Raw genomic sequence first — 27,357 nt, 5'->3', positions numbered from 1 at the left:
TACCAAAAGTGTGTCTGTCACTATATAGACTGATGCATTTGGGTTATATGCTTTCATGTTCTTTGAAATAGGGAATCATTGTCCTTGGCCAGGTAAGTGACTTGCAAGGACACAAAAGTGAACTTGGGGTTTTACTGAAGCTTGTCTTTTAAGCTTCTCAGAGATGTAAATGTGATTTCTATAAAGCATGGTAGTTAATTCAGTCTACAAAGTTGTTGGGTTTTTTTTAATGACATTTATTGTGGATTTCAGCAGCTAACATTTGGAAGCAGTATCTGAGCAGAACATAAAATTCATTCTAGATTGCTTAGCAAGGACTCGTGCTTGGGGAATTGTTACTTGGAGCTTCTAATCCACTACTGTTGGATACGGCGAATTGATTGAATCTGGGAAGTCTGGGCATGAGAACCCCACTCTCTCCAGTGTTTATAGTCTCCTCCATGATGGTCACATTCCAAGATATACTGATAGCCACGGTATCCAGGATACTGGTAGCAAACCCAGCTAGGAAAGCCAAAGCAGATTGGATTATTAAAACTAGTTAGGAACCTGGTCAAGACCCCCAAACCTGAGCCTCTTTCCTCGACACAATGATATGGAAGGCTTTTAGGCTTAGAAGACAAGAGCCATCCTAAATAAGCCAGGCACCGTTTGTGAGCAGATACGTACAACCAGCTGAAAATTAACCTTGATTATGAAAAAAGGTATGAGAGTAGTCAACATAAATCCTTCCATACAGGAATGTCTGGGGGAGGAAAAACTGAGATGCACTTACGCTCCACATTGTATCTTCATGGAACCAACTTCGTTGTTGAACCAACCCATGGCTTGCAAGGAGGGGTAGTCATCACAGATTTCCCATTGTCGTCCAATAAAGTTTTCTTTCTCAAAGATGGTAATCTTAGACTCCTTATGATTCTATAATGCAGAAATTTTTTTTTTAAGTTTAGTACCGGTGTTAAGGCTGTCATTGTAATTCTTTATCACATTTATCAAACTCAAAACTCCTGGTTTACAGGAGGAAGTACATGATCATTAATTGTAAAAATATTTCAGGCAATACAGAGATTTTAAAAATTGGGTAATCCTGGGCTTCCCTGGTGGCTCCAGGGCTCGAACCCATGTCCCCTGCATTGCCAGGCAGATTCTTAATCATTGCGCCGCCAGGGAAGTCCCAATACCATAACATTTAAGATGTACAAATAACTGATATACTTTGGAACAACGAAAGACCAATGAAGGAAAATTATGACAGCAGAAAAAATATTTGAAACACATAGCCAATCAAAGGATTAATTGTAATGTGGAAAAGATCCCACAAATTGATAGGAAAAGTAAGTCCATGTGTGCCTAAGTGTTTGTGTGTGTGCATGGCATTGGAAACAATGTAAATGTCCAGTAGGGGATATGAAGACTACACAGGCGTTAAGAAGGCAGAGACTAACCTTTATAAAGTTCAAAAGCAGGCAAAACTAGCCTTAGTGATAGCAAGTGGAAAGGAGCAATTGATTGGAAAGGGACACCAGGTAATTTTATGGGGCAATGGAATTGTTCTCTATCTGATTAGGGTGTTGGTTATGTGGGTATACACGTTTTTCAAAACTCATAAAAATATACACTTAGGATTTGTGTATTTCACTATGTGTAAATTATATCAATACATTAGAGGGAAAAAATCGGAGTTAAAGTGAGATGAAAACACATCCAGATAGGGAAATACTAAATACCTTTTAGTTCTAGAACGGTTTAGTTTACCATTTCCACTACTTGAATTTTGGTAGGACTTTAAGATGAGATAATTAACAGCTAAAATCATGAGAAGATCACATGATATAGATGAACATTTGAAAAGGTTTTAGCCTAGCCTTCCTCCCAATGTAGGGATCATTTTTCAACACACCCCTCAAGGTCATCCTGCTTCTGCTTGGATTCTCCAAAAGACTAAAAGCATCCCATTCTGATGCATAATTGAATATTGCTTAGTGTTAGAAACAAGAAAGTTGGGAATCAAAGATAAGAGGTGCTGGAGCTCTTGCCTACTTCTTCAGTCATCACACTGTACTAAAGGGTTACTTCAGCATTACCCTGTTTCTAGGTAAAATGATACACAGACTGAAATCTAACTGGCCCAGGATTTACTTTTATTACATGGTAGGTGCTCTCACTGATTATCCTATTGCACTTCTGAAGATCTGGGCTCCTGAGTATCCGCTTCCTGACACCTATAAGAAGCCCTTACTTTTAGCTTAATAAAAATACCATCTAGGAGAGAAAAAAAATCAAATGGTAAACTTAGAAACTAAGGGAGCAGTGTTTTTCTTTTCTCTTTATACTTTTTTCCTTCCTGCCACATTTCAGCATAACTGATGGGAAATAACATAAGTGTCAGTCCATATGCACCCTCTCTTATCCATCCCCCACATGCACAGAAATGAAAATTTCAGGGACTCACAGCTGAACAGATGGGGCGGAAGGACATGAGGCGCTCAATGTGGTAGGCATTACTCCCGCTCCAGGCATCCCAGCGAGGGTACTCTCCTCTCTCGAGAACAAACTGTTGCCCGCAGAAGCTGGTATGCTCATAACCAATCCAGCTGCCAAAGACAGGTAATGGTGTTTGTTCATGGTGTTCAGAGCTCACATGGCCTCATGGAGAAGGCATCTTTTTTTTAGATGTTAACAGTGGGGTAAAATATCCAATTAAAGCCATACAAAGTAATACTTTTATCATGAGAGGTGGAGAATGGCAGCTGCACTATGTGGGTTTGTAAATATATTTGTTTGGGGTTATCCACTGAAGAGGTGTACTTCACTGGCCTGAGTAATGAGTATTGACAAAGTCAGTCTAAAATTATATTTCCTTTCCAAGTTACCTTATTCTCTACTTGGAGCTCCAGGTTCAGGATCTAGTGACTGACTATTGCTTTGGCTCCAGCCAAACCTATTGACTTCTTTCTAAGGAAGCAAAGGGATGAACAGGCAGCTGATGAATGCTAGTCTCTTGTTTCCTTGTCGCTTTGTGGGTTCTTCTGCATACCTATATATACCTATACCTTATTTATTAAAACACCTCAGATTGATTTTTCACAACCAGGACTCAGTTACTGATGACACCTTAAAGAATTTTACTTTAAGGGTTGAAGAGCTCAATTTTGGGGGTGAGCAACTTGTGGAAACCTATCTACATGCACGGCCAGTTCTGCCTAGGCCAAAGTAGAGTCCTTGCCTTTGTGTTTTCAGGCTGATGATCAAGGCCTCAACTAACTTGCCAAGAGTAAGAAGACAAGAGAGGGTCTTCCTTGCCAAGGAGATTAACCACCACCAAGAAACTCCTGAAAGACTAGCTAGGAACTACAGTTACTCTCTGGAGTTGAGTTCCTTTTTTCAAAGAGAAATTAGCTAACAGTGTCTGCTCTGGGACATGGAGGGGAGTTAGCTGTGAAGCTGTAGCTTGATAGTTTCCTCTCTCTTTTCTGTAGGAAAGAAAAACTCAAGGGGCTTGTGACTATTCTGAGGGAATCCCAGGCAGAAGCCTCTGGGCTCCAGAAGCACAGAACTGATTACCATCACTGCCCCACCCCATGGTATATATTTCTTTAATCCCCCCCCAAATCTAATACCAAGCCACTAAGAACCTCGTGTTCCTTCCAGCTTTGAGTTACTAAATTACGCATGTAGTGACTTTTGTTGTTTTTGAGATTACTTAAGTATGGAGGCTTCTCTCCCAGAAATGATTAGAGTTTGGGGGAACATCTTTCTTCCCTGATCTCCACCTTTATGGTCACATGTCTGAAGGGACCAGAAATAAGGGGCCTGATGTTCTGCTGAGGTCTATACTCACGCGCCACATTCCACCTTGAGAGACCGGACATTGTCAAAACTGCGCTCAGAGACATTTGGGCAGGAGCTGGTGAACTCCATTCTCTTGCCCTGGAAGTTCTCCTGGTCATAGATGGTTATCTGAAATGGGATTAAAATGGGAAAACAGAGCTAGAAAGTGGTACATCAGGAAGAACAGAGGCCCAGGCCAACATCTTAACCTGTGTCTGACCCTATGTTTTCCATCCCTAGCTGCAGCTCAGGAGGCCTGATGAGGTCTCTTCTAGTGTAGACGGGGTTAAGAAGGGGTTTGAACTTATAGCACTGGTTGGCGGTGTTCACATGCCCAGTCGGGATGAGGCGTGGGGATTCGTTTCTGACAGGAATTGTCCTCCAGGGATGATAGCCGACCTAGTGGGCGTACCAATGATTTGTGGACTCTTACTCCACCATGCTTCCTGCATAAGTGTGGCCCAGAAGCCAGGAATCTGGGAGACCCAGGGGCTCCCTGTGAATTATTTCTTAGCTTCTCCAGCCACACCTGCTATAGAAACCCAAAGAGTAAAGGGAGAGTTGTGATAAACCCCTTTCATACCTTGAACTAGAACTTGGCTCTTGAACCTGGCCAGAGGACAACTCCCAAAGCTGTGAACAGGACTCAAGAGTTGACCCAGTGAGGAAGGTAAGGGTGTTGAGGGAAACAGTGGCTGAGGATCAGCCACTTCAGGCAGTGGTTACAACCAACCTCACGTTGGGAGTCAGGAGACCATATAGTCCAACCATTTATTTGGGATCTGGTGGCAAATCTGTCCTCATTTCTGGGCCCTCAGTTTTTCCATGTCATAATTCACTTGGGCTGCTCTATTTTAAGATGATTTTAGCGGTGTGGAGGAAAATTGACCTAGAAAACTAGGTATCATTTCCCACCCATCATGGGCTTCCGGGGTCATCCTTCTTCTGTCCGAATGGGGCACCCTGAGAAGAAGCTTCCTGAGACAGCATCTGGATTTTGGGTGAACCTTTCCCCTACAAGCTGGTGTTTTATTGGTTGGTCACTGTCCCATGGAAAAGCACAGCTCTGAGGCCTGCTCTGAGGTGGTATTATACCCCCTGCCCTGATGGAGTCCTCAATTTTCCCTGTGATAGCGATGGGCTTACCTTCCATGGCCCCACAGACCCCGGCATGGGGTTAGTTTGAGCCATCTTGGTGGTTGGAAGGGATTCTGGAAGACAGAACACACACCAATGACATGGTCTCTGGGGTGAGGGAAGAGGAGCACAGGCCGAAGTAAAGGAGGCTTGAAGTCCAGTAAACAGACTTTGGTTGGGACGCTGGCTCTGCCTCTCACTAGCCGAGCCTCAGTTGTTTTCCATCGGTAAAACTTCTATGCGCAGTTATCGTAAGGATTAGAAGCAATAACGCAGGTAGAGCACCAAACAGATGCCATGACCACTTGATAAACGTGGCTCTCGTCCTCTTGCCTGCCTCCAGGCACCCGCTGCTGGTGGCAGCATCGCCTCAGTCTTACATACCCCAGTATAAACCCCTTGGCAGCCATCTAGTCCAGACACTTCATATTACCAGTGCGTGGTCTCACTGTCACCTGGCTTCTCACAGCCCTCAAACGGACCAGCTGTGCACAGCCATGCACCATTCCCTCCCTACTTCTCTGCCTTCTAGACCTACCCAGCCTTGGTCTTGCCTCCGGAGACTTTGCTGCTTTCCCCAGCCTATGGTGACTTGCTTGCTTTCCTCATTGCCAGCGCTCATCACGGTACTGATCTGTCTTCCTATTGAATACGTCCTGGGTGAACATCTCCATGGCAGGGCCTGGGTCTCCAGAGTGACTGATGTAGAGCCATGCTGAGCCCATGTTGGGGTGGTGCGTGTTTGAGGAGGGGGACGGGCGGCATTGAAAGACTTACCGAAGGAGGGTGAGGAAGAAAAGAGGATGATGATAATAGCTAACACTTAACAGTGGCCCACCCTATGCCAGGCCCTGTCCTACATGCGTTACAAATACATTTAATCTTCACAATGAGCCTATGAGGGAAGCACTACCATTGTCCCCGTTTTACAGGTGGGGAGGCTCATGGAGGTGAGGTAGACAGAAAACGATGGTAGGAAGAGTAAAGGCGGGAAGGACAGGGGGCAGAGGTCAAGGAGGGAGGGAAGAAAGAAGACAGGCAGGTGGGTGTCAATTTTCTTAACTCAGAACAGCCATTCATAGTTTTTCCCTCTGGCTGGTATTGGCCCAGGGACTGATGCATGTAAACTGTGACGTAACTTTCCGTTCCGAACAAGCACCTCCTAGCTCTCGCCCCCCTACCTTCTCCCTATGCCCCAGGAGCCTGTCATTTCTTGGGGCCCCATGCCCCGCCCCCAGCCGTGGTTGCTAGGGCAGTGGTTATTGTCATGTAAGTGACTCCTCTTGGGGTGGCAAGAGGAGACTACCTCCCCCAGAGTACCCCAGTCTTCTCCAGCCATCTTCAGAGGCTCTGACCACAAGGCAGGAAGACGGGGTCCCCCCTTCTGGGCATGTTTCTGCAGGGGAAGGAAAGGAAGGACCAGAGCACCCCTCAAGGCCTTACTCACCCAGCTCCTGCTGCACAGTCTGGGTCTCCATCTGGTGCCACTTCCTCTATGGCCCTGCTCTTTATAGCCCTGCGGCTGATGCCCTCCGGCCCTGTCAGCACTCTGCTTTCCCTCTGCTTTTGTTCCCCCTGATCCCAGAGCTTTGGTGGCTCAGCCTGCTGGGCGGGCATCCCTCAGGGCTTTGTTTAAACCTGGGATACAGAAATCCAGGGAGGCCCTTCTGCTGTGGGCAAGGCTGGCTGTGCAGGCCTTGGCTGCTGTGGACTTGCTCTCAGAGCAGCTGGGAGGTGAGGACAGGCCTCTGCGTGCATCTTGTCCCCTACTTTTCCTCTCGCCACCCCAGGACCTTCTAAGACCCCATGTCATAACAAACACATCAAAACGCACCTCCCGGGCTTCCCTGGTGGCACAGTGGTTGAGAGTCCGCCTGCCGATGCAGGGGACACGGGTTCGTGCCCCGGTCTGGGAAGATCCCACATGCTGTGGAGCGGCTGGGCCCGTGAGCCATGGCTGCTGAGCCTGCATGGCCGGAGCCTGTGCTCCACAACGGGAGAGGCCACAGCGGTGAGAGGCCCGCGTACCCAAAAAAAAAAAAAAAAAAAAAAACGCACCTCCCTTCTCATACAGGATATACATTTTGGTGGTTGTTGTTTAAAAATGCAAAGGATTATTACAATTCTGAACTCTATTTTTTAAAAAAATGGTTCAGTGTGTGCTTGGAAATCTTCATTATACCGTATTTATATGTATAACTATGCTAGAGTTGAATTCAGTTATGGTCAGCTAGTAGACAGGACTCTCTCTGTAGCTATGTTATTAAATATTCATTTTAATTTCGCAGCTTTCTTTTTCAAATTTGGAGCCAATAAATCTTTTGAGGTTTTTAAAAAATATATTGCTTTAGGCCCTTAGCAGTCTCACAGGCCCAAGGTACCCTAACAGGTAAAATGATTTCCCCCTGGAATTTCAGGGCTCTTGGTGAGAAGAGTGTGTGGTGACTGGGGGCCTCCCCAGGAGCCCTGAAGGGGAGGATGTGTTGTTCAAGAATCATAGCTACTGTGAGAAGGAGGAGGGTGCCATGGGTGGAGGGTGCCATGGGTGAGCCTGGCGGATGTGAGTTCAGATCCCAACTCCCCCTGGGTGGGTGACTGGGCAAGTTATTCAGCTTCTCTCAACCCCCAAAAAGGAGATACTATCTGCCTGACACATCGTAGGTTTATTATTACATATTATCCTACTCTCCTTCTGGTGACAGATCCTGTAGAAAATCTCATAGCAGCTTGGAGAGAGGAAGAAACTTTTCCTAGTAAAGTTCTCCCAATCCCTCTGCCAATCTCTCTGGCCTGGAACTCAGGTTTGTCTGAGCCCCCTTTTCTCAGAACCAAAAATCCAGGGGCTAGTTCTGGTATACACACAAGTGTTTGCAGGTCAGGCAGAACATTCCAGATGCACTGGTCTGATGATAAGCGTGATGTGCCACCTAGGATGTTTCTGCTGCTTGATTAATTGATGGCATCTGGATCGATGGCTGGCGAGAACAGAGTCGCCCTGGGGATCGTGGCCGGCTGGTGGCTGTGCGAGGGCTTAAGGCACCAGCTGTCCACGCTGGTGATTCTTCCTCGACTTTCCTTTTCTTTCTCCTCAGAACTGGGGTCTTGGGAAAACACTTATTTGTTCATTTGTTCATTCATTCATTCCTTAACTCCTGGACTGGCTTAGGTACCCCCACCAAGTGCTCTCATGACACCCTGCACTTACCGATGATTGCATGGATCACACTTAGAAATTGTTTTAGAAACATTGGGCTCCAAGGAGGGAAACTGGGCACTTGGGGTTCGAGTATAGGACAAAACTTTTCATAGTATAGTTTTCTGTACTTTTTGAGTTTTGAACAATGTGGACATATTTCTATCAAAACAAAGTTATTTTTGAAGATAAAGAAACTGTTTGCTTAATTATCTGCTGCTTCTGCTAGATGCCATCCTCTATGATGGCCGGGACTCAGTTTTGTTCATTGTTATATCTTTGGCTCTGGGCAAAACTCTTAGCTCAGTAAATATGGTTTTGTTTTGTTTTGTTTTGTTTTGTTTTTTTAAAGAAGATGTTGGGGGTAGGAGTTTATTAATTTATTTATTTTTGCTGTGTTGTGTCTTCGTTTCTGTGCGAGGGCTTTCTCGAGTTGTGGCAAGCGGGGGCCACTCTTCATCACGTTGCGGGGGCCTCTCACTATCGCGGCCTCTCTTGTTGTGGAGCACAGGCTCCAGACGCGCAGGCTCAGTAGTTGTGGCTCATGGGCGTAGTTGCTCCGCGGCATGTGGGATCCTCCCAGACCAGGGCTCGAACCCGTGTCCCCTGCATTAGCAGGCAGATTCTCAACCACTGCGCCACCAGGGAAGCCCAGTAAATATGTTTTGAATGAATGAACGACATCCAATGATGGAGTTTTGTGACTCTGGGGGCAGAGGTGAAACTGACGTAGTCCTCACCACCCTAGCCGCAACCGACCTGCTTGTGTTGTGTTTGTGCTTCACACATGCTCAGCATCTCAATTTGGGAGCTCTACACACTACTGAAGTGTTAGAGCCATGCAGGCTGATTGAGCCAATTTTTAATTTTTGCAGAAAAGTGGGGCTTTTACGTTTGATTGAAAAGCCCAAACCCATGAACAAAACCACTGTAAGGGGGAAGATCAAGGTCACTGTGCAAACAATTTACAAATATCCATCCAATTTTCCTGGGGTCATAAGAATCCCCAGCCTGTCCTCTGTCCTCTTTCCTCAATTACCTTAAGTCCAAGGAAGCTGGAGAAGGAGTACCAAATCTCCAGTGCAACCATCATGCTTTCCAAATAGCACCTCAGTGTTTTTTAAAAAATATTTATTTGGCTGCACTGGGTCTTAGTTGCGGCACACGGGATCGTTGCCGCGTGTGGGCTCCTTTAGTTGCAGCAGGCGGGATCTTTTTTTTTATATAAATTTATTTTTATTTATTTATTTTTGGCTACATTGGGTCTGCATTGCTGCACGTGGGCTTTCTCTAGTGGTGGTGAGCATGGTCTACTCTTCGTTGCGGTGAGTGGCTTCTCTGTTGTGGAGCACAGGCTCTAGGCACCTGGGCTTCAGTCGTTGTGGCACATGGGCTCAGTAGTTGTGGCTTGGGGGCTCTAGAGCGCAGGCTCAGTAGTTGTGGCGCACGGGCTTAGTTGCTCCGTGGCATGTGGGATCTTCCTGGACCAGGGCTCCAGCCCGCGTCCCCTGCATTGGCAGGCGGATTCTTAACCACTGCACCGCCAGGGAAGCCCTGGGATCAACTTAGTTGCGGCATGCATGTGGGATCTAGCTCCCCAACCAGGGATTGAACCCGGGCCCCGTGCATTGGGAGTGTGGCGTCTTAGCCACTGGACCACCAGGGAAGTCCCCTCAATATGGTTTTTAACCAAGTTCTACAGGATTCCCCCCCCGACATTGTTTGGAACTACTGCTTCACCTGCCCCATGATGGTTATGGCCTCAGAGCTCCAACTCCCTCCGCTGTCTCTTTCCAGGAAAGTCAGGGCACAGCCACTCCAGGAGTGGGAACCAAGAGAGCGGCCAGCTTGTATTCCCTTCTCCCAATCTGGGTTTGGGTCTCTCCTCTTCATCCTTAATAACAATAACTACAGTGTACAGAGCATTTACTGTGAACCAGACACTACCTTCTTTATTCTCAAAACAACCCCATGAAGTAGATCATTGATACCCATTTTACCAGTGACTTAACTGAAGATCTGAGGGGCCAGGTTCTGGGCCAGGGAACCCAACAGGGACTTGAATGCACGTCTCTCTGATTCGAAAGCACAGAGTTTTTCCTACTGGCAACCCTGCCTCTCTGGCGTAAAGTCGGATGATAATACCTACCTGACCCACGGCTGTCAGATGAAGGGAAATGAAGGTGTTTAGGGTAGCCTTTGGGACCCAGTACCATCAATAAATGGTAACTATTATTATAGCTTGTTCCAAGTCAGATTCTATCTTGTGCCAGATTCTCATAGAGATGAGTGGGAACAAGCAACAAAGTTTTAGAAACATTTATCAGATAAAAAATACTGTCTTTGAATTTCAAAAAGAACACATTCATTCCGTTTTCTTTTTTTTTTTTCCCAATAGTTTTCTCTATTTCATTTTAACAGCGCGTTCTGTCAGTCTAACCTTCTGCAGGGCATGGATCTACGGGGACAGGGATTGTGAAGTCTGTTCTCAGTCCACACGCTCATCACACGAACAGGTGGGGCAACTGTCTACCCAGTGGGAGGGGCTTTTAGATGTGGAGGTGATGACAGACGTTGAGGAGAATGAGACAGTCCCCAAATGTAATGTGGTCGATTTGAACCTTGGGTTCCCCAGCACTAAGGCTACATGACAGTCATGGTAGATGCTCAGAAGAATTTTATGGATGGCTTGGACACCCTGACCTTGTCTCTGGGCCCAGGGAGCCTCACAGGATGAGGCCCAGGGTGAGAGGGGTGAGGTCACGGGGCCAGGGCAGCCCCTGGACTCAGCACTTTTTGGCAAGAGCATAATGGGGCTGACCAGACGGCTGAGCAGCACTTCTGTTGTGTGGGAATAAGCAGGATGAGTACAAAGCAAAGGGCCCAGTCAGCGTTCAGCCAGCACCTACCTCCCCCATGAGGGGCTGCTTCAGGGGGACCTTTTTTGCCCTAGTCCTTGCTACACCTTTAAACAAGTAGGAGAGCCAGGGCCTGGCTGGGCCTCAGAAGGCGCAAGCGCTAGGAGAGAACTTGGGAGGCATCTCAAGTTTCTGGTTCTTTCTGTGTTCATCTATCCCTTTGCTTCCAGACATAAACGGATGCTCGCTTGCCTGCTAGGGAGTGCTGTGGTCCTAAGGGCCCAGCCTCTTAACCTGCTTCTTCTGTGTGTAACTAGCTGGAGGGCATCTCAATTCCATTCGGTCTTACTGAATTTCTCAATACTGCAGCTTGTCATTTCCTCTCAACTGGAACCCCATGAAACTATTAGAAAAATAGGAACAAAGATGGGACTTATCCTATTGGGTGGCACTCAGCCCATTCTCTCAACTACAGCCAAGTAGTTCAACTCTGTGTCTCATTTAGGGCGGCCAGATTTAGCAGATAAAAATATAGGACACCCAGGTTAATTCGAATTCCAGATAAGCAATTAATATTTTGAAGTATAAATAGGTCCTAAACATTTTTTATCCTAAAAAATTATTTGCTGTTTATCTGAAATTCAAATGGAACGGGGTGTCCTGCTTTTGATCTGCCGACACCGGTCTCCTTCCACCTTTGTCTGGATCCAGAGGTGATACCCCTCTGCCAATCTGCTTCTCTGTTGTCCTTCGGAGAAGACAGTGTAAAAAAGTCACCATCCCGGGCTTCCCGGGTGGCGCAGTGGTTGAGAGACCGCCTGCCGATGCAAGGGACACGGGCTCGTGCCCCGGTCCTGGAAGATCCCACATGCCGCGGAGCGGCTGGGCCCGTGAGCCATGGCCGCTGAGCCTGCGCGTCCGGAGCCTGTGCTCCGCAATGGGAGAGGCCACAACGGTGAGAGGCCCGTGTACCGCAAAAAAAAAAAAAAAAAAAAAAAAGTCACCATCCTCATGATCACTTCCCTGGCATACCCCATCCCACCAGCCACCCTACAACATCCTTTGACAGAGTGGAGAAAGGGAGAGAATCTATATGTTTTTAAGTGTTTTCCCAAACGTTATCTTATCTAATCCTCCCAAGTATCGCTGAAAGATATGCTTAGTTAACCCCATTTTACAGTAGAAGAATCAGACTCAGAGAGCTTATGTTACTTGCCCAAGGTCACAATGCTGGGAAGTGACAGAATCAGATTTCAAACTTGATTCTCTTTGGTTCCAAAATCTATATTCTTTACCATGTTGTTTATAGGAATCCCTCACCCTTCATTTGTTTGAACAGCATGACTCATAGAGAGTAGCCATAAAAGCACATTTATTTTCATCTCCTCTGCCTCATTATGTTTTTCCTTTGGGGCTAATTTTTTTTCCCTTGCCCTGGATGTAAACTTGGGCAGTCCCAAGACTTTTTGTGGCCATTTTTAGGTAATAAAATGTTGGATGTACTTTAAATCATAAAAGACAGTCTCAAGTTAAAGTGAGAATGTTCAATCCACTATAGTAACCAAAACGTCAATCTCCATTCAAAGGTGTCTTCTCCTTGCTACCCCAGATAGGACCTGCGTTAAGCAGAAAGCCTGAGCCCAGGTTAAGGGCACTCTTTTTTCTTTCTGCTGCTTACTCACTGGTTTCTGATCCTTCTAGGATTGGAGGGAATGGGAGAAGGAGAGCAGAACATTCCTTACCTGATGGTCCTGTGATAAGATGGCTTCACATTCTGTGCCCAGCAAATCTTCAAAACTGCCCGTCTTGTGCGCACTTACTGGTTCTTGGGAGACGCCGACCTCCCCGCCCCCCCCTGCCACCACCACCACCACCTGCAGTAACCTTGACCCAGGTCTGTGCATCTCCGCTCTGTCTATTGTTCCTTCTACAGCCCCTAGGCCCCAGGTGGTCTATGTCTAGCTTTACTCTGCTGAGGACCCATCAATCCTCCAAGAGTTCTGCTGGACTGAATCTGCTCCAGCTCCATCCCAGTTCCTTCTGAGGCATGACCCACGCCATGCCTCCGGAAACACTACATGTACGTTACCACAGCAAATTCTAGAATGTAGGCTGATTCTTACTTAGCCTCCTCTGCTTTGCCTCATCCCTCAGCAACTGCCCAGCTCAACTTCTTTTTTTTTTTTTTTGCAGTACGTGGGCCTCTCACTGTTGTGGCCTCTCTCGTTGCGGAGTCCAGGCTCCGGACGCACAGGCTCAGCGGCCATGGCTCACGGGCATAGCTGCTCCGCGGCATGTGGGATCTTCCCGGACCGGGGCACGAACCTGTGTCCCCTGCATCGGCAGGCGGACTCTCAACCACTGCACCACCAGGGAAGCCCCCCCCCAGCTCAACTTCTGACCTTTAGATTTCTAACTGCAGGGACACATAACAGGCTTTGTAAGTGGAGACCCTGGAGCCTTCACCTAAGGTGAAGCTCTTTCACTCCTTCCCTGAAGGGTGATGGGGTTCACAGCACAGCTTCTCAAAAAACTCTCTCCATAGTCTGTCTCTCATCTCTCCAACTGTACAACCTCGGTGTCGGAAGGAAGTGTTAAGAGCCATCAAATCAGTTCTCAAACACCTCCTTTGAAATTTCTGCATAGTGTTCTGTCACATAACTCACTTTGGTTTCTTTTTTTTTTTTAAATATATATATTTTTAACATGGACCACTTTTAAAGTCTTTATTGAATTTTGTTACAATATTGCTTCGGTTTTATGTTTTGGTTTTTTGGCTGTGGGGCATATGGGATCTTATCTCCCCCCAACCAGGGATCGAACCAGCACCCCCTGCATTGGAAGGTGAAGTCCTAACCACTTTGGTTTCTAACATCTAATGTCTCAGCCAAAACGTCCATGTTCACATCCTGTAACATGGGTGTGTTACTTTGCTGCTCTCTTCATGCTGCTCACCCACCTGTGCTCCCTTTACCCCCAGCAGGAGAACTTACATCCTATTTCATCAGGCATGGATTTCCCCAACTTCCTGACCCTGGAACCTACAGTACCTGCAGCATTGTCTACTTCCACACCAGGTGGGACTCACCTCTTCACCTCCAGTCCCAGATGTTCGCCACTTCCTGTCCTGGATAACATACCATTCTGTCTTCTTAGGAATTTTATTTCATCGATTAGCCCTCTCTTTTCTAGTATTTTAAAAAATAATGTCTATATTTTACTACAAAAGTATATGTAACTGAAGAAGTCATATATTAACTGTACAATAAATATTTTTTACAAACCCAGGAACCCTGCTTTTCAAAGGTTACCATTTTCAACTCTTTTAGCTTTTCCTTTGGTATTCATTGATTTCTAGACATTATATACTGATTTCTTATCTTGGCAGACAGGATTTTAGCTCTCTTCCCCTCCCCACTGTCCTATAGATCCATTACAAATTTTGCTTAAATCCATATTCAGTGAATTAGTTTCTATGATTTTGTAAATATTATTTACTACTGGACCAAGTAATGCATGATAACATTTCCTTTCTTGAACAGTGTTTTGTTTTCCCTGGAGTTAAACATTCCCTAGTCTTGTCATAGCTTCAGTTTTCTTGCATCTTCATGAAATACCTCTTAATACAATGTCCTACATGCTCAACCTATCAGAACCTCCTGTTGGCTGCATCTTTTCCCCTTGGAGACTTCCATCCAGAAGCCTCTGTTCTCCTGCTCCAGACTGAAGAAGTTTCTGTCTATGCTACTGCATAGGTATTGCCCAGAGACCTCTCTTGGCTGACATCCTGGGAACTCCCTTGTCAGTGCTCCAGGGTTGAATCTGTGTCCTCTTTCATAGTTTACCCTCTTGTGTTAGTAAAACACATTCTCTAACAGTGTCCTGAGAAATGGCACCTGAACATAAATTTTTTAAGGTCAAAATATCTAAGAATGTATTTTTGTATGGTCACGTTTGATTGAAGGTTTGGCTGCGTATAGAGCACTAGTACCCTACAGATCGGGAAGGCGATTCCCTTTTGTCTTCTACATGCAATGTCGCTATTGAGACGTATAATGCCATTTTGACTCCTCATCCTGTATGAGACGTTTTTTCATTCTTTCTAGAAGTTTTTTGTTTTTTTTTTTAATTCCCAGTGATCTGGATTTCCTGAGGCTGTGCCTTGGTAAAATCTTTTTTTCCCTTTATTTCTGTGGGCATTTAGTAGACTCTTTCAACTTTTAGAAAAGACAGGTCCTTCAATTCTCTGAAATGTTCCTATATTACTTCTTTGATCATTTTCTCACCTCTGTTTAATGTATTTCTTTTTCTGCAGCTATTATTCGTTGGACATTGGACCACCTGAACTGATACTCTAGATTTTTTTATATTCCTATTCTATTTTTATGTCTCTTTGTCTTTTGGTTCTGACATCTAAGAGATTTCCTTGATCTTAGCTTTTAATTCTATATTAGTGTCCTACTGCTGCTATAGCAAATTACTAGCCCAAACAGTGACTTAAACAACACAAACGTATGATCCTACAGTTCTGGAGGCAGAACTGCACTCCTTCTGGAGGCTCTCAGGGAGAATCTCTTTCTTTGCCTTTTCCAGCTTCTAGAGGCTGGTTGCCTGCATTTCTTGGCTGATGGCCCCTTCCTTCAAGCCAACAGCATGGCATCTTCGAATCTCTCTCTGTGTGACGCTGGTCTTCCTGCCTGCCTCCCTCAAAAGGACCCTTGTGATTATATACCCAGATAATCCAGCATAATGTCCCCCATCTCAAGTTCCTTAATCATATCTGCAAAGTCCCTTTGCCATGTAAGATCATTTTCACAAGCTGTGGAGATTAGAATGGGGACATATCTTTGGAGGGCCATTATTCTGTCTACCACAAACTTTTTACCAAATTTGTTATTTTAACTATCACATTGTTAATGTCCAAGAGTCCAATTTTGTTTTCTGATTGTTTCATTTTAAAAGCATCCCCTTCTTGTTTCATAGATGCAGTATTTTCTTTTATCTCCCTGTGGGTATTTTTGCTTCTTTGAAGTTTCTTCATCTCTCTACATTATCTCTATTCTCTTCAGGTTCCTTTACTTCTGTTTGTTTATTACTACTATTATTTTATGTTGGAGACTTTTCCTACATGTGTCATGATCTGTGGATGTCCTTTCTTATTGAAGAAAAAGTGCACTGGGAAAAACCGATTGGAAAGTCTGGATGGCTGGGTGAACACTGTCAACTGTAGATTTCATTATATGACAAAAGGTGGTCAGCCAGCTTTTTTGGTTGGGAATTATTAAAAATCAGTAACTGTAGGTGTTTTGCTTGGGTTGGTTCAGTTTCCCCTCCTGGAAGTCATACTGCACTCTTTGTGTCATTGAGCACAGCCCAAACACAGGGACTGGTGAGTTATACTGCATCTCCTTAAAGGCTCCTGTTCACTTTTTGTTTCAAAGATCTGATTGGAAGTTACATATGTCTGCTGGTTGCATCAGTGATGGAGTTTGTTTCTGTTTTTTGGTCTCCATGTCATGTTAATTTTTAACCTCTCTCCTACTGACTCTTTTTCCTCAGCCTATAAACATGCTTAAGCCTCCTCGTCTGAAAACAAAACCCCAACCTACCCCCTCCAACACTCTGCTTCCCCTTCTGGATGTCACTCTCTCTCTCTGCCTTCATAACCACAGGTCTTAAAAAAAAGTAACTATTTCAACTTCCTCACCTCCCTCTCTGTCTTCAAAAACAGCAATCTTATTTCTGTCCTTGCCTTTCTTCCAAAACTGCTTTGGCAAGGGAGACCAGTGATTTCCATATTGCCACATCCGACGGACCCTTTTTTTTCTCTCTCTACAATATTTGACTCATTGAACGTGTCCTTCTTTAGAAACTCTCCCTTGACCTCGGTCTGAGTGACCGCTCTCTGCTGCTTCTCAATCTTCTCAGTCTCTTCCCTTTCCCCTTCCTGCTCCTTCTAGGTCAGTCTTCCTGACTCTGTTCTTGGCCTCCTTTTCTTCTCATTCTAGACTCTCCTTAGTTAATCTCATCTACTCCCAAGACTTCAACAACCACTTTATTCTGATAACGCTCAGAGCTATATTTCAAATTCAGACATCTCTCTGTGTATTCGTTTCCTAGGGCTACTGTACAAATAACCACAAACTTGGCTTAAAACAACAGAAATTTATTCTCTCAGAGTTCCAGAGGCCAGAAGTTTTTTTGTTTTTTGTTTTTTTTTTGCGGTACGCGGGCCTCTCACTGTTGTGGCCTCTCCCGTTGCGGAGCACAGGCTCCGGACGCACAGGCTCAGCGGCCATGGCTCATGGGCCCAGCCGCTCCGCGGCATGTGGGATCTCCCCAGACCGGGGCACGAACCTGTGTTCCCTACATTGGCAGGCGGACTCTCAACCACTGCGCCACCAGGGAAGCCCCAGAGGCCAGAAGTTTTAATCATGGTGTCAGCAGAGTTGGTTCCTTCTGGAGGCTCTGCGGCAGAAACTGTCCCATGCCTCTCTTGTAACTTCCAGTAGTTGCCAGCAATTCTCAGCCTTCCGTGGCTTGTAGATGCATCACTCCAGTCTCTGCCTTCATTCATCTTCACATGCTGCTCTCCCCATGTGTCTCTCTGTCTTCACATGGATTTCTGATGACACCAATCATTGGATTTGGGGTCCACTCTAATCCAGTATGACCACATCTAAGTTCACCTAATTTCATCTGCAATGACTGTATTCCCAAATAAGGTCACATTCTGAGGTTCTAGGTGGACATGAATTTTGGGGAGACACTGCTCACTATTCAACTCCAGTGTTGAGTATTCAGCTTCCTCCTGGACATCTGCAGTTAGATGGCTTCCAACAGACTCCTCAAACCCAACAGAGCCGAGCGGTTCAGATGATCTCCACTGTCACTCCTACCCCTCAACCTGATCTTCCTCTGATTTTCGCTGTCTCAGAGATGGTGTCACCATCCACCTAGTTATCCAAGCCAGAACCTGGGATCAATCTTGACTCCTCTCTCCTTCTCACCATCATATCCAACCTTTGGCTGAATCTTGCTAATTCTACCTCCTTAATAGTTCTATATGTCCCCAGTTCTGCAATCCCATTTATCAGTTATTATAAGTTTGGCTGCAAGTAACAGAAAACCTAATGCAAACTGGCTTAGCCACTAAGAAAATTATTTAGTTCATTTAACAGACAATAATGCAGTAAGGGGACTTCCCTTGTGGCTCAGTGGTTAAAAATCCACCTGCCAGTGCAGGGGACACGGGTTCGAGCCCTGGTCTGGGAAGATCCCACATGCCGCGGAGCAACTAAGCTCATGCGCCACAACTACTGAAGCCTGTACTCCTCAACAAGAGAAGCCACCGCAATGAGAAGCCCACATACCTCAACGAAGAGTAGCCCCAGCTCACTGCAACTAGAGAAAGCCCGCTCACAGCAGCGAAGACCCAACACAGCCAAAAATGAAAATATATATAAATAAATAATAATAATAATGCAGTAAGGTAAGCTTCAGGCTTGGTTGACCCAGTGATGTTTCAATGACCTGGGTTTTTTTGTTGTTTTTTAAAAATGTATTTATTTATTTATTTTGGCTGCATTGGGTCTTCGTTGCTGCGTTCAGGCTTTCTCTAGTTGTGGCGAGCGGGGGCTACTCTTTGTTACGCTGCTGGGGCTTTTCATTGAGGTGGCTTCTCTTGTTGCGGAGCACGGGCTCTAGGCACACGGGCTTCAGTAGCTGTGGCACGCAGGCTCAGTAATTGTGGCTCGCAGGCTCTAGAGCACAGGCTCAGTAGTTGTGGTGCCTGGGCTTAGTTGCTCTGCGGCACGTGGGATCTTCCCGGACCAGGGCTCAAACCCATGTCCCCTGCATTGGCAGGTGGAATCTTAACCACTGCACCACCAGGGAAGCCCATGACCTGGGGTTTTTTTCCATCTTTATTCTACTGGCTTCATCGTAAGCCTGGTTGCTTTCATGATTATTGGATGTTTTTCAATAGCAATTGGGGTCACGTGTTTCATTTTTCCCATCCATCAGGAGAGAGAGAGTGGCTTCCTGTGACGTCCTGAAGAGTAAGGAAGAACTTTCCCAGTAGACTTCAATATCCAAAACTTGTGCCTTACTGGCTAGAATTAACAGGAGTGAACATTTTGCCATATTTACTTCAGGTCTTTTTAAAAAAATAAACGTTACAGATAAAATTGAAGATTCCTTTGTACTTCCCTCAGTCTTATTCTCCTCAAACCCACCTCAGAAGCAACCACTATTCTGAACGTATGGATGTTTCCCATCTATGTTTGTATATTTCTTTTACATGCTTATAAAAATATATGTGTATTTTTTTGTTTTGTAAAAAAAAGTACATAATGTACATATAAAATGTATACACATAAATGTACATAACACATATAAATTCTGCAAATCCCTTTCTTCCTTCAACATTATATTTTTGAAATCTGTCCATATTGATACATGTAGATCATGTTCACTCATTTTATGGACTATATAATATTCCATACTATGAATATACTGCAATTTACAATCTTACTTTGTGTCTTTTTTTAATCACGATTTCTGTGCATTTCCCCCTTCACTCCTGCCTTCTGACTGAGTTTTTAAATTATCTATTTTTCCTCCACTGGTTTGAAAAGTGTACATTCTGTTTCTTTTATTTTAATAATTACACAATCTTTTTTTATTTTTTTTTGCGGTACGCGGGCCTCTCACTGTTGTGGCCTCTCCCGTTGCGGAGCACAGGCTCCGGACGCGCAGGCTCAGAGGCCATGGCTCACGGGGCCCAGCCGCTCCGCGGCATGTGGGATCTTTCCAGACCGGGGCATGGTATTCTATTCTATGAAAATACCAGTTTTTAAATCCTTTGTACTATTGTACTATTGATAGAGACTTGGGTAGTTCCCACTTTGGGACTATTATAAATAGTATTATAATATAGTATAAATAGTACTGCTGTGAACATACTTATATATGTTTTTGGTTAAGATCTAGAAGCATTGCTTTTGGGAAGATACCTAGGGGTGGAATTGCTGGGTCACACCTATGCTCAGTTTTAGCAGACATCGTCAAACAATTTTCCAACGTTGTTGTACTAATTTACACTCCTGCAAACAGTGTGGAGCCGTTTTCACATCTGTGGGCACATATTAGAGGATCTGGCACTAGAGTAGGCCTTTTCCCTCAATTACACGGGATTGAGAATTGCTACTGCTCCTTTACAAGGAGAATAAATCAAGATTGATAACAGAAGCCCTGGTTTATCTCTTTTATACTTTATGATATATAACTACAAGGTATATCAAAAACACTACAGTTTGTCAAGCTTCTACCATGTGCCAGACACTGTTCCAAGAAGCCGTTTCCTCCTTGTCACGACCCTATGACGTAGGCATTATTACTGCTTCATGTTTCAGGTGAGGCAGCTGCAACTCAGGAAGATGAAAGAACTGTCCCAGGACCCGAGAGCCTGAAGCAGCAGAGCTGCAGCAGCCTAACTGCAAAGCCTGGCCTCTTTGCTCTGAACAGCAAATACGCTCCTGCATCCTGCCAGAGTGTGGGCTCAGCTTTTTTCAAAAACCTCTTTTGCACCTCCCTAAAGACCTAAAATACAGAGCCATGTACTGTCAGATATGACTATCTGGAGCAGATGAAATTTGCCCACCTGCAACCAGAAATCCACGCCTTTGTATCGGCGGGTAAAAACAAGTGAGTGGTCACCGTGAAGAATTCTGCTCCCAGAAATCTTGCTTCTGTCGAGTGTACCTTGAGTTACACTGGCTCAGTGCTGGCACATAGTGGCACCTCAGGAACATTGGCTGAACAGAACTGTAGAAAAATCCACATTTGTGATGTTGACCCGGGGCCCTCTTGGCTGCAGCTCCTGGACGCTAATCTTTGACCACCAGGGGGCACACTTCTGTCCCTAGAGCACCCTCATTCTCCCAAAGCCAGTTCCCTGGGGAAGAGAGGGATCTGTCAGAAAACTCTGAATTTAGAAAAAAGATACAAGAGAATTGGGTTTTTCCGGGTGTGGTCCAAGGACCACCAAATCATAATCACCTAGAGTGCATGGCTAAAATGCAGGCTCCAGCTTATTCACCCCAGACCCATAGAATTAGACTTTCCACGGGTAGAACTTAGGAATTGTACCTTAAGCAAGGTCACCAGGTGATTTTTTTTTTCATGCGCATAGCTCTGTGTTCAGACTACCCGTGTTCAAATATTGACTTTTTCACATGTTAACTGGGTGACTTTGAGCAAGTCAATTAACCTAAGACTCAATATTATCATAAAAGGGGATCATAAAACCAGACTTAACTCTTAGAGTTGCTGTGAGTAATAAATGAGACAATTCATGTAGAGAGCTTAGCATGGTGCCGGACAGTGTCTTAGCACTTATAAAGCTTAAAATATCATTACTGGGGCTTCCCTGGTGGCTCGGTAGTTAAGAATCTGCCTGCCAATGCAGGGGACACGGGTTCGAGCCCTGGTCTGGGAAGATCCCACATGCCACGGAGCAACTAAGCCCATGCACCACAACGACTGAGCCTGCGCTCTAGAGCCCAAATGCCACAACTACTGAGCCCGCGTGCCACAACTGCTGAAGCCCGTGTGCCAGAGCCCGTGCTCCGCAACAAGAGAAGCCACTGCAATGAGAAGCCTGCGCACCACAACGAAGAGTAGCCCACGCTCGCCACAGCTAAAGAAAGCCCGTGCACAGCAACAAAGCCTACAAAGCCAAAAATTAATTAATTAATTAAAAAATATATCATTATTATTGAATGATCTTAGGAGGGAGTGCGGTGAGGGGGAAAGGGCACAGTGGATGAGACCTGGAAGAAGTCTGGGATATATGCTTCCAGTGTAGGCTTTGCTGCTCTCACCAGCTGTGTGTCCTTGGGCAAGTCACTTAACTTCCCTGGGCCTCAGTTTCTGCACAAATAAAATGAGAAAGTGGGACTAAGTGGTCTGTGAGATCCCTTCTAGTGCTGATGTTCTGTGAAATTTTCACAGGGTTTGAGGATCCTCGTAAACACACACACACACACACACACACACCACCTATACCACCCCTGTGTGGTTCCTACAAGCCCCTGTGTGATTGTATCACATCAGATTACATTGCTAATTCTCTTCCCTGCCTTTTGTGAGGAGGGCAGAGCCCATGTCTTCTTCATCCTGGAGCCTCAGAGCCTGGCACATTGCCTACCACATAGCTCCTATGCAATAAATATCATTTATACTGAGAAAGTAGAAATATAAAGTGTGACACAAATGTGAGGAATTAGGATAATTTTAAATCCTAGTTGGTCTTTAAGAAAACAGCTGTTGGGGTAGGATTAGGCCAAGAATGGCTGGAGGAGCCTGGAGGCCAAGGTGGGATTCAGGTGTGAGTACTGAGTGGCCAGAGAACTGGGTGCCGGGATACAATGCAATTCACCTGGCACCCTCCTCCTGAAGGTGAGCTTCTTTTCGTTGCTGCTGTCGATTTGTTTTTTGTGTGTGTGAGAAGCAGGACTGGGGTCGGTGTCTAGCGCGATAGCCCGCAAGTCGTAGACCTTCAAATATTTCACTAAGAATCGTGGCCCAGGAGAGCTAGAAGGAAAGAGACATCAGAAACAATCCTCCCATTTTCACAACACAGCAGAGAACTATGAGCCAGGAAGGCAGAGCCGCTTCCCAAGATGACACATCAGGTTGAGGTGGAGACGGACGTGTGAGTCTACCAAGTTCCATGCCGGGGCCTTGCTCCGGACCCTGCTTCCTCCAGCGCTTTTAAACGAACGATGAATGCACACAAGTGGAAATGTTTCTGAATGTGTGCTCATGTCTTTACCGGTCTTTGGGTTTGTCCAACTCTGTGTGTCCAGCTGCCTCCTGCATGACTCCGCCTGGACGGCCCCCAGGCATTTGAAATGCAGAGAGCCCAAACTGAGTTCATTACCTTCCCTGAGTCTTCTACCTCCCTTTCCTGTTTTTCTCTTTCAGCAAACAATGCCACTGTTTATTATTCTATTACTCAGATTAGAAACCTGGGTGCCACTCTTTTTTTTGGCTGCACCCCACAGCTTACAGGATCTCAGTTCCCCCACCAGGGATTGAACCCCGGGCCCTCAGCAGTGAAAGCCTGGAATTCTAACCACTAGGCCACCAGGGAACTCCTGTGGGTGCCACTCTTGACTCCTGCTTCTCCCTCACCCGTCATCACCAAGGCCTGGCAGTCCCACCTCCTGCTCTCTCTTCACTTCATCCCCCTGAAGCTGCTGACACTTCAGTCCGGGAACTCATCATTTCCAGGCACCATGCAGACTCCTAACCAGTGTCACTTCTCTCCACTTGATCTCCAGACCCCAGCAGTCTGAAGCATCACCCGCTGTCTGTTTGTAAAATATGAACCTGTGAAAATATTTACTGAGGTTCTGTGCTTGGTGATAAGTGAATGATGATGAACAAGACAGATGGTCCAAGAGATGAGCAGAGCAAGGATGATATGGACAAATAAATGGGTAATTACAATAGGTTATGGAAAGTGTTATGACGGGGGAAGTATGGAGTGAGATAAGAGCTTTGGGGAAAGACAGCTGCTGAGCTTGGTTTGTTGAATGACTAAATGTGAGTAAATGAATACTCCTAATCCTGTGAGATTTCAGTATCTGTCCACACCCCCACCCTCTGTGTCTTGTGCATATTGTGAATATGTCTGTGTATATATGTGTGTCTGTTGGGGTTGGATTCAGCTGTGCGTGAGAGAGAGTCAAAATAACAGTGGTTTAAATGAGATAGAAGTTTCTTTTTTCTCTGACTTCGAGTCTAGACCTAGGGGTCCAGGGCTGGTGGTGTGTTTTTAAAACAAAGTTGCAAATTCTTTGACTCTCCTCCCATTGAGAAGTGCAGGTCTATGACCCTTCTCCTCAACTCTGGGTGGGCTTGTGACTTCTTTGACCAATAGCATAGGCAGAGGTGATGTCAAGTGACTTCCAAGGCTTGGTTGTGAAAGGCCACGGAGTGTCTGTCTTGATCATTGGAACGCTTTCTCGTGGAGCCCTGAGCTGCCACATAAGAAGTCCAACTCTTGCGAGGCCATCATGCTCGAGAGACCACACGTGGGTGCTCCAGTTGCCTGTCCCAGCTGAGCCTTTCACCAAAAGCTGCCCCTGCCAATGCCAAGATGCTAGACATGTGAGTGAAGCTGACTTGGACATTCCAAGCCAACCCACGCACCGGCTGAATACCACCAGGTGACCTCAGTCAGTGGCACAAAGGGCAAGAAAATCACCCAGCTGAGCCCTGTCTGGAAGTTGCACTTACACTTCCATGTACATCCACTGACCAGAAAATAGTCATATGACCACCCTTCCTGAAAAGAAGGCTGGGAAATGAGGTCTTTATTCTGGGTAGATACTGCCTAGCTATTAATAAAATGTTCTATCACTATAGAAGAAAAGGAATCTCATATTAGGGGAAGATTAACAGTCTGTCACTCTGTGTGTGTGTGTGTGTGTGTGTGTGTGTGTGTATTCAGGGAGCAGCTGGACCTGGAACATGCAGCTCTGGTCCCAGGCTGACCCCTCACCTCCCGGGGCCAGACTGCTGGTACCTGCTTCATCTGACACCACTTCTGGTACCCACATTCTGGGTGGATGAGGGGACCCTGGATTAGGGCAGTGATTTCTCAGCATCCTCTAGACAAGAGGGAAGACAGGCTGGAGGTGGGGCCAGCCTGGAACCCCAGGCAATGCTTCTGAGTCTGGCCTGGGGAGCCCATTGCCAGGTGGGCCAAGGACTTACAGTCTGGTCTTTTGGTCCTTGGGAGTAACCTCCTTCCCAGCCAACGTCCTGCTTCTGCAGGTGAAACCCATTCACACCAAAGTTCCATTACATCCTCACCTGAGGAGGTGCCTGACTTGCTTGTATACAATATTTCTCGATGCTGGTGAGTGGGCAGTCGGAGTGATACTGGTCAGCCAGCTACAGTGTGGCCCAGTGGTTGCTGCACAGTCTCTGGAGTCGGAAAACTGGGTGAGAACTGGGCTCCACACGTACAGGTTGTAAGAACTTGGGGCAGAGCTCTCAGAGGGTCAGTTTCCTCATGTGTAAAATGGTGATAATAAGAACTGCCTCACAGAATTTTTATGAGAATTAAATGGAGCAATATAGTTGTAGCAGTTATCATAGTGCCTGGCCCATAAAAAAGCCTCAACATAGATTAGCTATTATTATTATTATTACTGCTACTACTAGTACTAAGCCCTGAAAGGCTATATCTCTGCCCCCAAGGAAAGGGGAATTGGGAGAAAGAATAGTAAGTTTGTACAAGATTATTGATGTAAAACTTTTTGAGATCTTACCCATTTTTTCTCCTTCCTGTTGGTATTTCTAACACCTCATCCCCACCACTTCCTGCTTTTCAAGGAGCTGGGTTGTCCTGTGCTCATTGCCTCAGAGGATGACACCTCAGAAATAAAGTTGCTTTCTGGCCTCCATCTCCAGAAATCTAGTCTTCAGGGGAATAGAGAGACCTCTGAATAGAGACTGAATATTTGAGGAAAATATCATACATGAAAGCCGGATGGGGTGTTTGAGAGGAGTGGGGCTCCTTTCAGAAACTGGAGACGCTTCCTCCAGGCTAAGGGGGAGAAGAGACAGAGAGGAAAGGATGACTCTGTAGGTGGCCATGAGTCTTAGCCAGAGGGATCCTGTGGTGTACTAGGGCTGGAGCCTGGGGCAGCAAAAAGGAAATGGCGGTCTGGGGAGGTGGGGCAGATGGGAACTTGGCTGCCAAGAACCCTGGACCCTCAAGCCTGGCATGGACATAACAGAGAAAGCCAAGAAATAAAGGACATCTCAGCAGTAACCCAGTGTGGGACAACCAATGGCCCGGTTCTACCAATCAGTTGACATAGAGGCAGATGACATAGAGGGCTGAGCGCTTGCACACTTGCCTTGGGACACCTTGACAAAATGCTGGTGCAGGGCTTCCCTGGTGGCGCAGTGGTTGAGAGTCCGCCTGCCGATGCAGGGGACACGGGTTCGTGCCCCGGTCCGGGAAGATCCCACATGCCACGGAGCGGCTGGGCCCGTAGGCCATGGCCGCTGAGCCTGCGCATCCGGAGCCTGTGCTCTGCAACAGGAGAGGCCACAACAGTGAGAGGCCTGTGTGCAGAGGGAAGGGGAACCTAAAATGGCCTGGGATTAAACTAAACTCTATGGTTCAATACAGATATAAAGTTCACATCTATTTCTTATACCCTGCAGTAGAGATCACAGTCATTCCTGCTATGCTGTGTCAAGTACTTTATAGTTTATGACAGGAATCTGTGGAGCTGGAGTCACCTAGACCTGGGTTTGAATTCTAGCTGAGTGATCCCAGCTAAATTACCTAACGTCTCTGGTCTTCTGTTTCCTCTGCTACAACGTAGGGATCCTAATCTCAACCTCACAGGGTCGGAGAGAAGATATGAATGAGGTAAGGAATGTGATGTTCCTGAGTCTGGCCCTGGCCATCCAATATTTGTTGGTTCTGTTACACAAATGAGGACCAGAGAGGTGGAGTGAGTTGCCCCAAGTCACACAAGAAGTGATAGAGCCTGGGGCCCCTGATTTCAGACTCAGATGCCGAGAGACATCAGGAAGGCCAGACAAACTGGGAAGTCTTTCTGGGGAAGAGGGCTTTCTCCTGGGGAGGCACTCCTAAACGTCATTCCCAAGCTTCCCCGGGACCCCTCCACCAAGCTGGGAGAAAAGAGCTTCACTGGTAGGAACTTCCGCCTTGGGAACGGAACAGTCCTAGCTCCTGATCCGTTCCTGTCAGTGCCAGCCAAGCACTCCTGGGAGCCAGGTGGTTTCCAAGCCAGGCTTCACCTGCACCTCTGCAAGGGTGACTACGTCAGGGTGTCCATACCTGAGGAGGGAATTTCCTGAACCCGGCAGGCCATGGCCATAGCTTGGTCCTGAACACTGGAGGGTAGGGGGATACTCGTGGCTTCAGTTGTGCCAAGTGTGTAGGATTCTGAACACAAAGAACACACACTGTGGGTCTCAGCTTTGGTGGCACCCTTTTCTGAGTTTTCCTCCTGCAAGTCCCCCACAGCTTGGGGACAGAAGCCCATGTTCTGCGTGTTTCCTGGTCTGCAGCATCCCGGAGCAGGCAGAAGATTTCTTTCAGCCTCCACCTCTCAGCAACAACTATTCCCTTCCAGGTAAGAGAGTTGTGGGCCTGGCTCTAGGGGTCTCCAGAATCCAGAGCCATAATAAGGATTTAGAATTGACTGAAGGAATATCTTGCTGATAGAAGGAGGAGAAGGCTCCAGGGCAGCCCTCGTCTATGGTACAGGT

The 27,357-nt window shown here is 46.3% G+C and overlaps 1 protein-coding gene across 1 annotated transcript; it reads right to left on the bottom strand.

Moving 5' to 3' along the window:
* Nucleotides 1-226: 226 nt before the first annotated feature.
* Nucleotides 227-6,451, bottom strand: CRYBA1 (crystallin beta A1). Its single transcript, XM_024737121.1, has 6 exons — nucleotides 6,416-6,451; nucleotides 4,978-5,042; nucleotides 3,842-3,960; nucleotides 2,453-2,594; nucleotides 776-918; nucleotides 227-504 (listed from the first exon to the last, which is right to left on the bottom strand). The coding sequence occupies exons 1-6, from the start codon at nucleotides 6,444-6,446 to the stop codon at nucleotides 357-359; spliced, it is 648 nt and encodes a 215-aa protein (XP_024592889.1). The 5' UTR covers nucleotides 6,447-6,451; the 3' UTR covers nucleotides 227-356.
* Nucleotides 6,452-27,357: the final 20,906 nt, after the last annotated feature.

The sequence above is a fragment of the Neophocaena asiaeorientalis genome, unplaced genomic scaffold (genome assembly GCF_003031525.2).
Source record: "Neophocaena asiaeorientalis asiaeorientalis breed wild unplaced genomic scaffold, Neophocaena_asiaeorientalis_V1.1 scaffold129, whole genome shotgun sequence".
Classification (NCBI taxonomy): Eukaryota; Metazoa; Chordata; class Mammalia; order Artiodactyla; family Phocoenidae; genus Neophocaena; species Neophocaena asiaeorientalis.
Note: the sequence above shows the minus strand (reverse complement) of the source record. Positions and strands in the feature narration are given on the sequence as shown.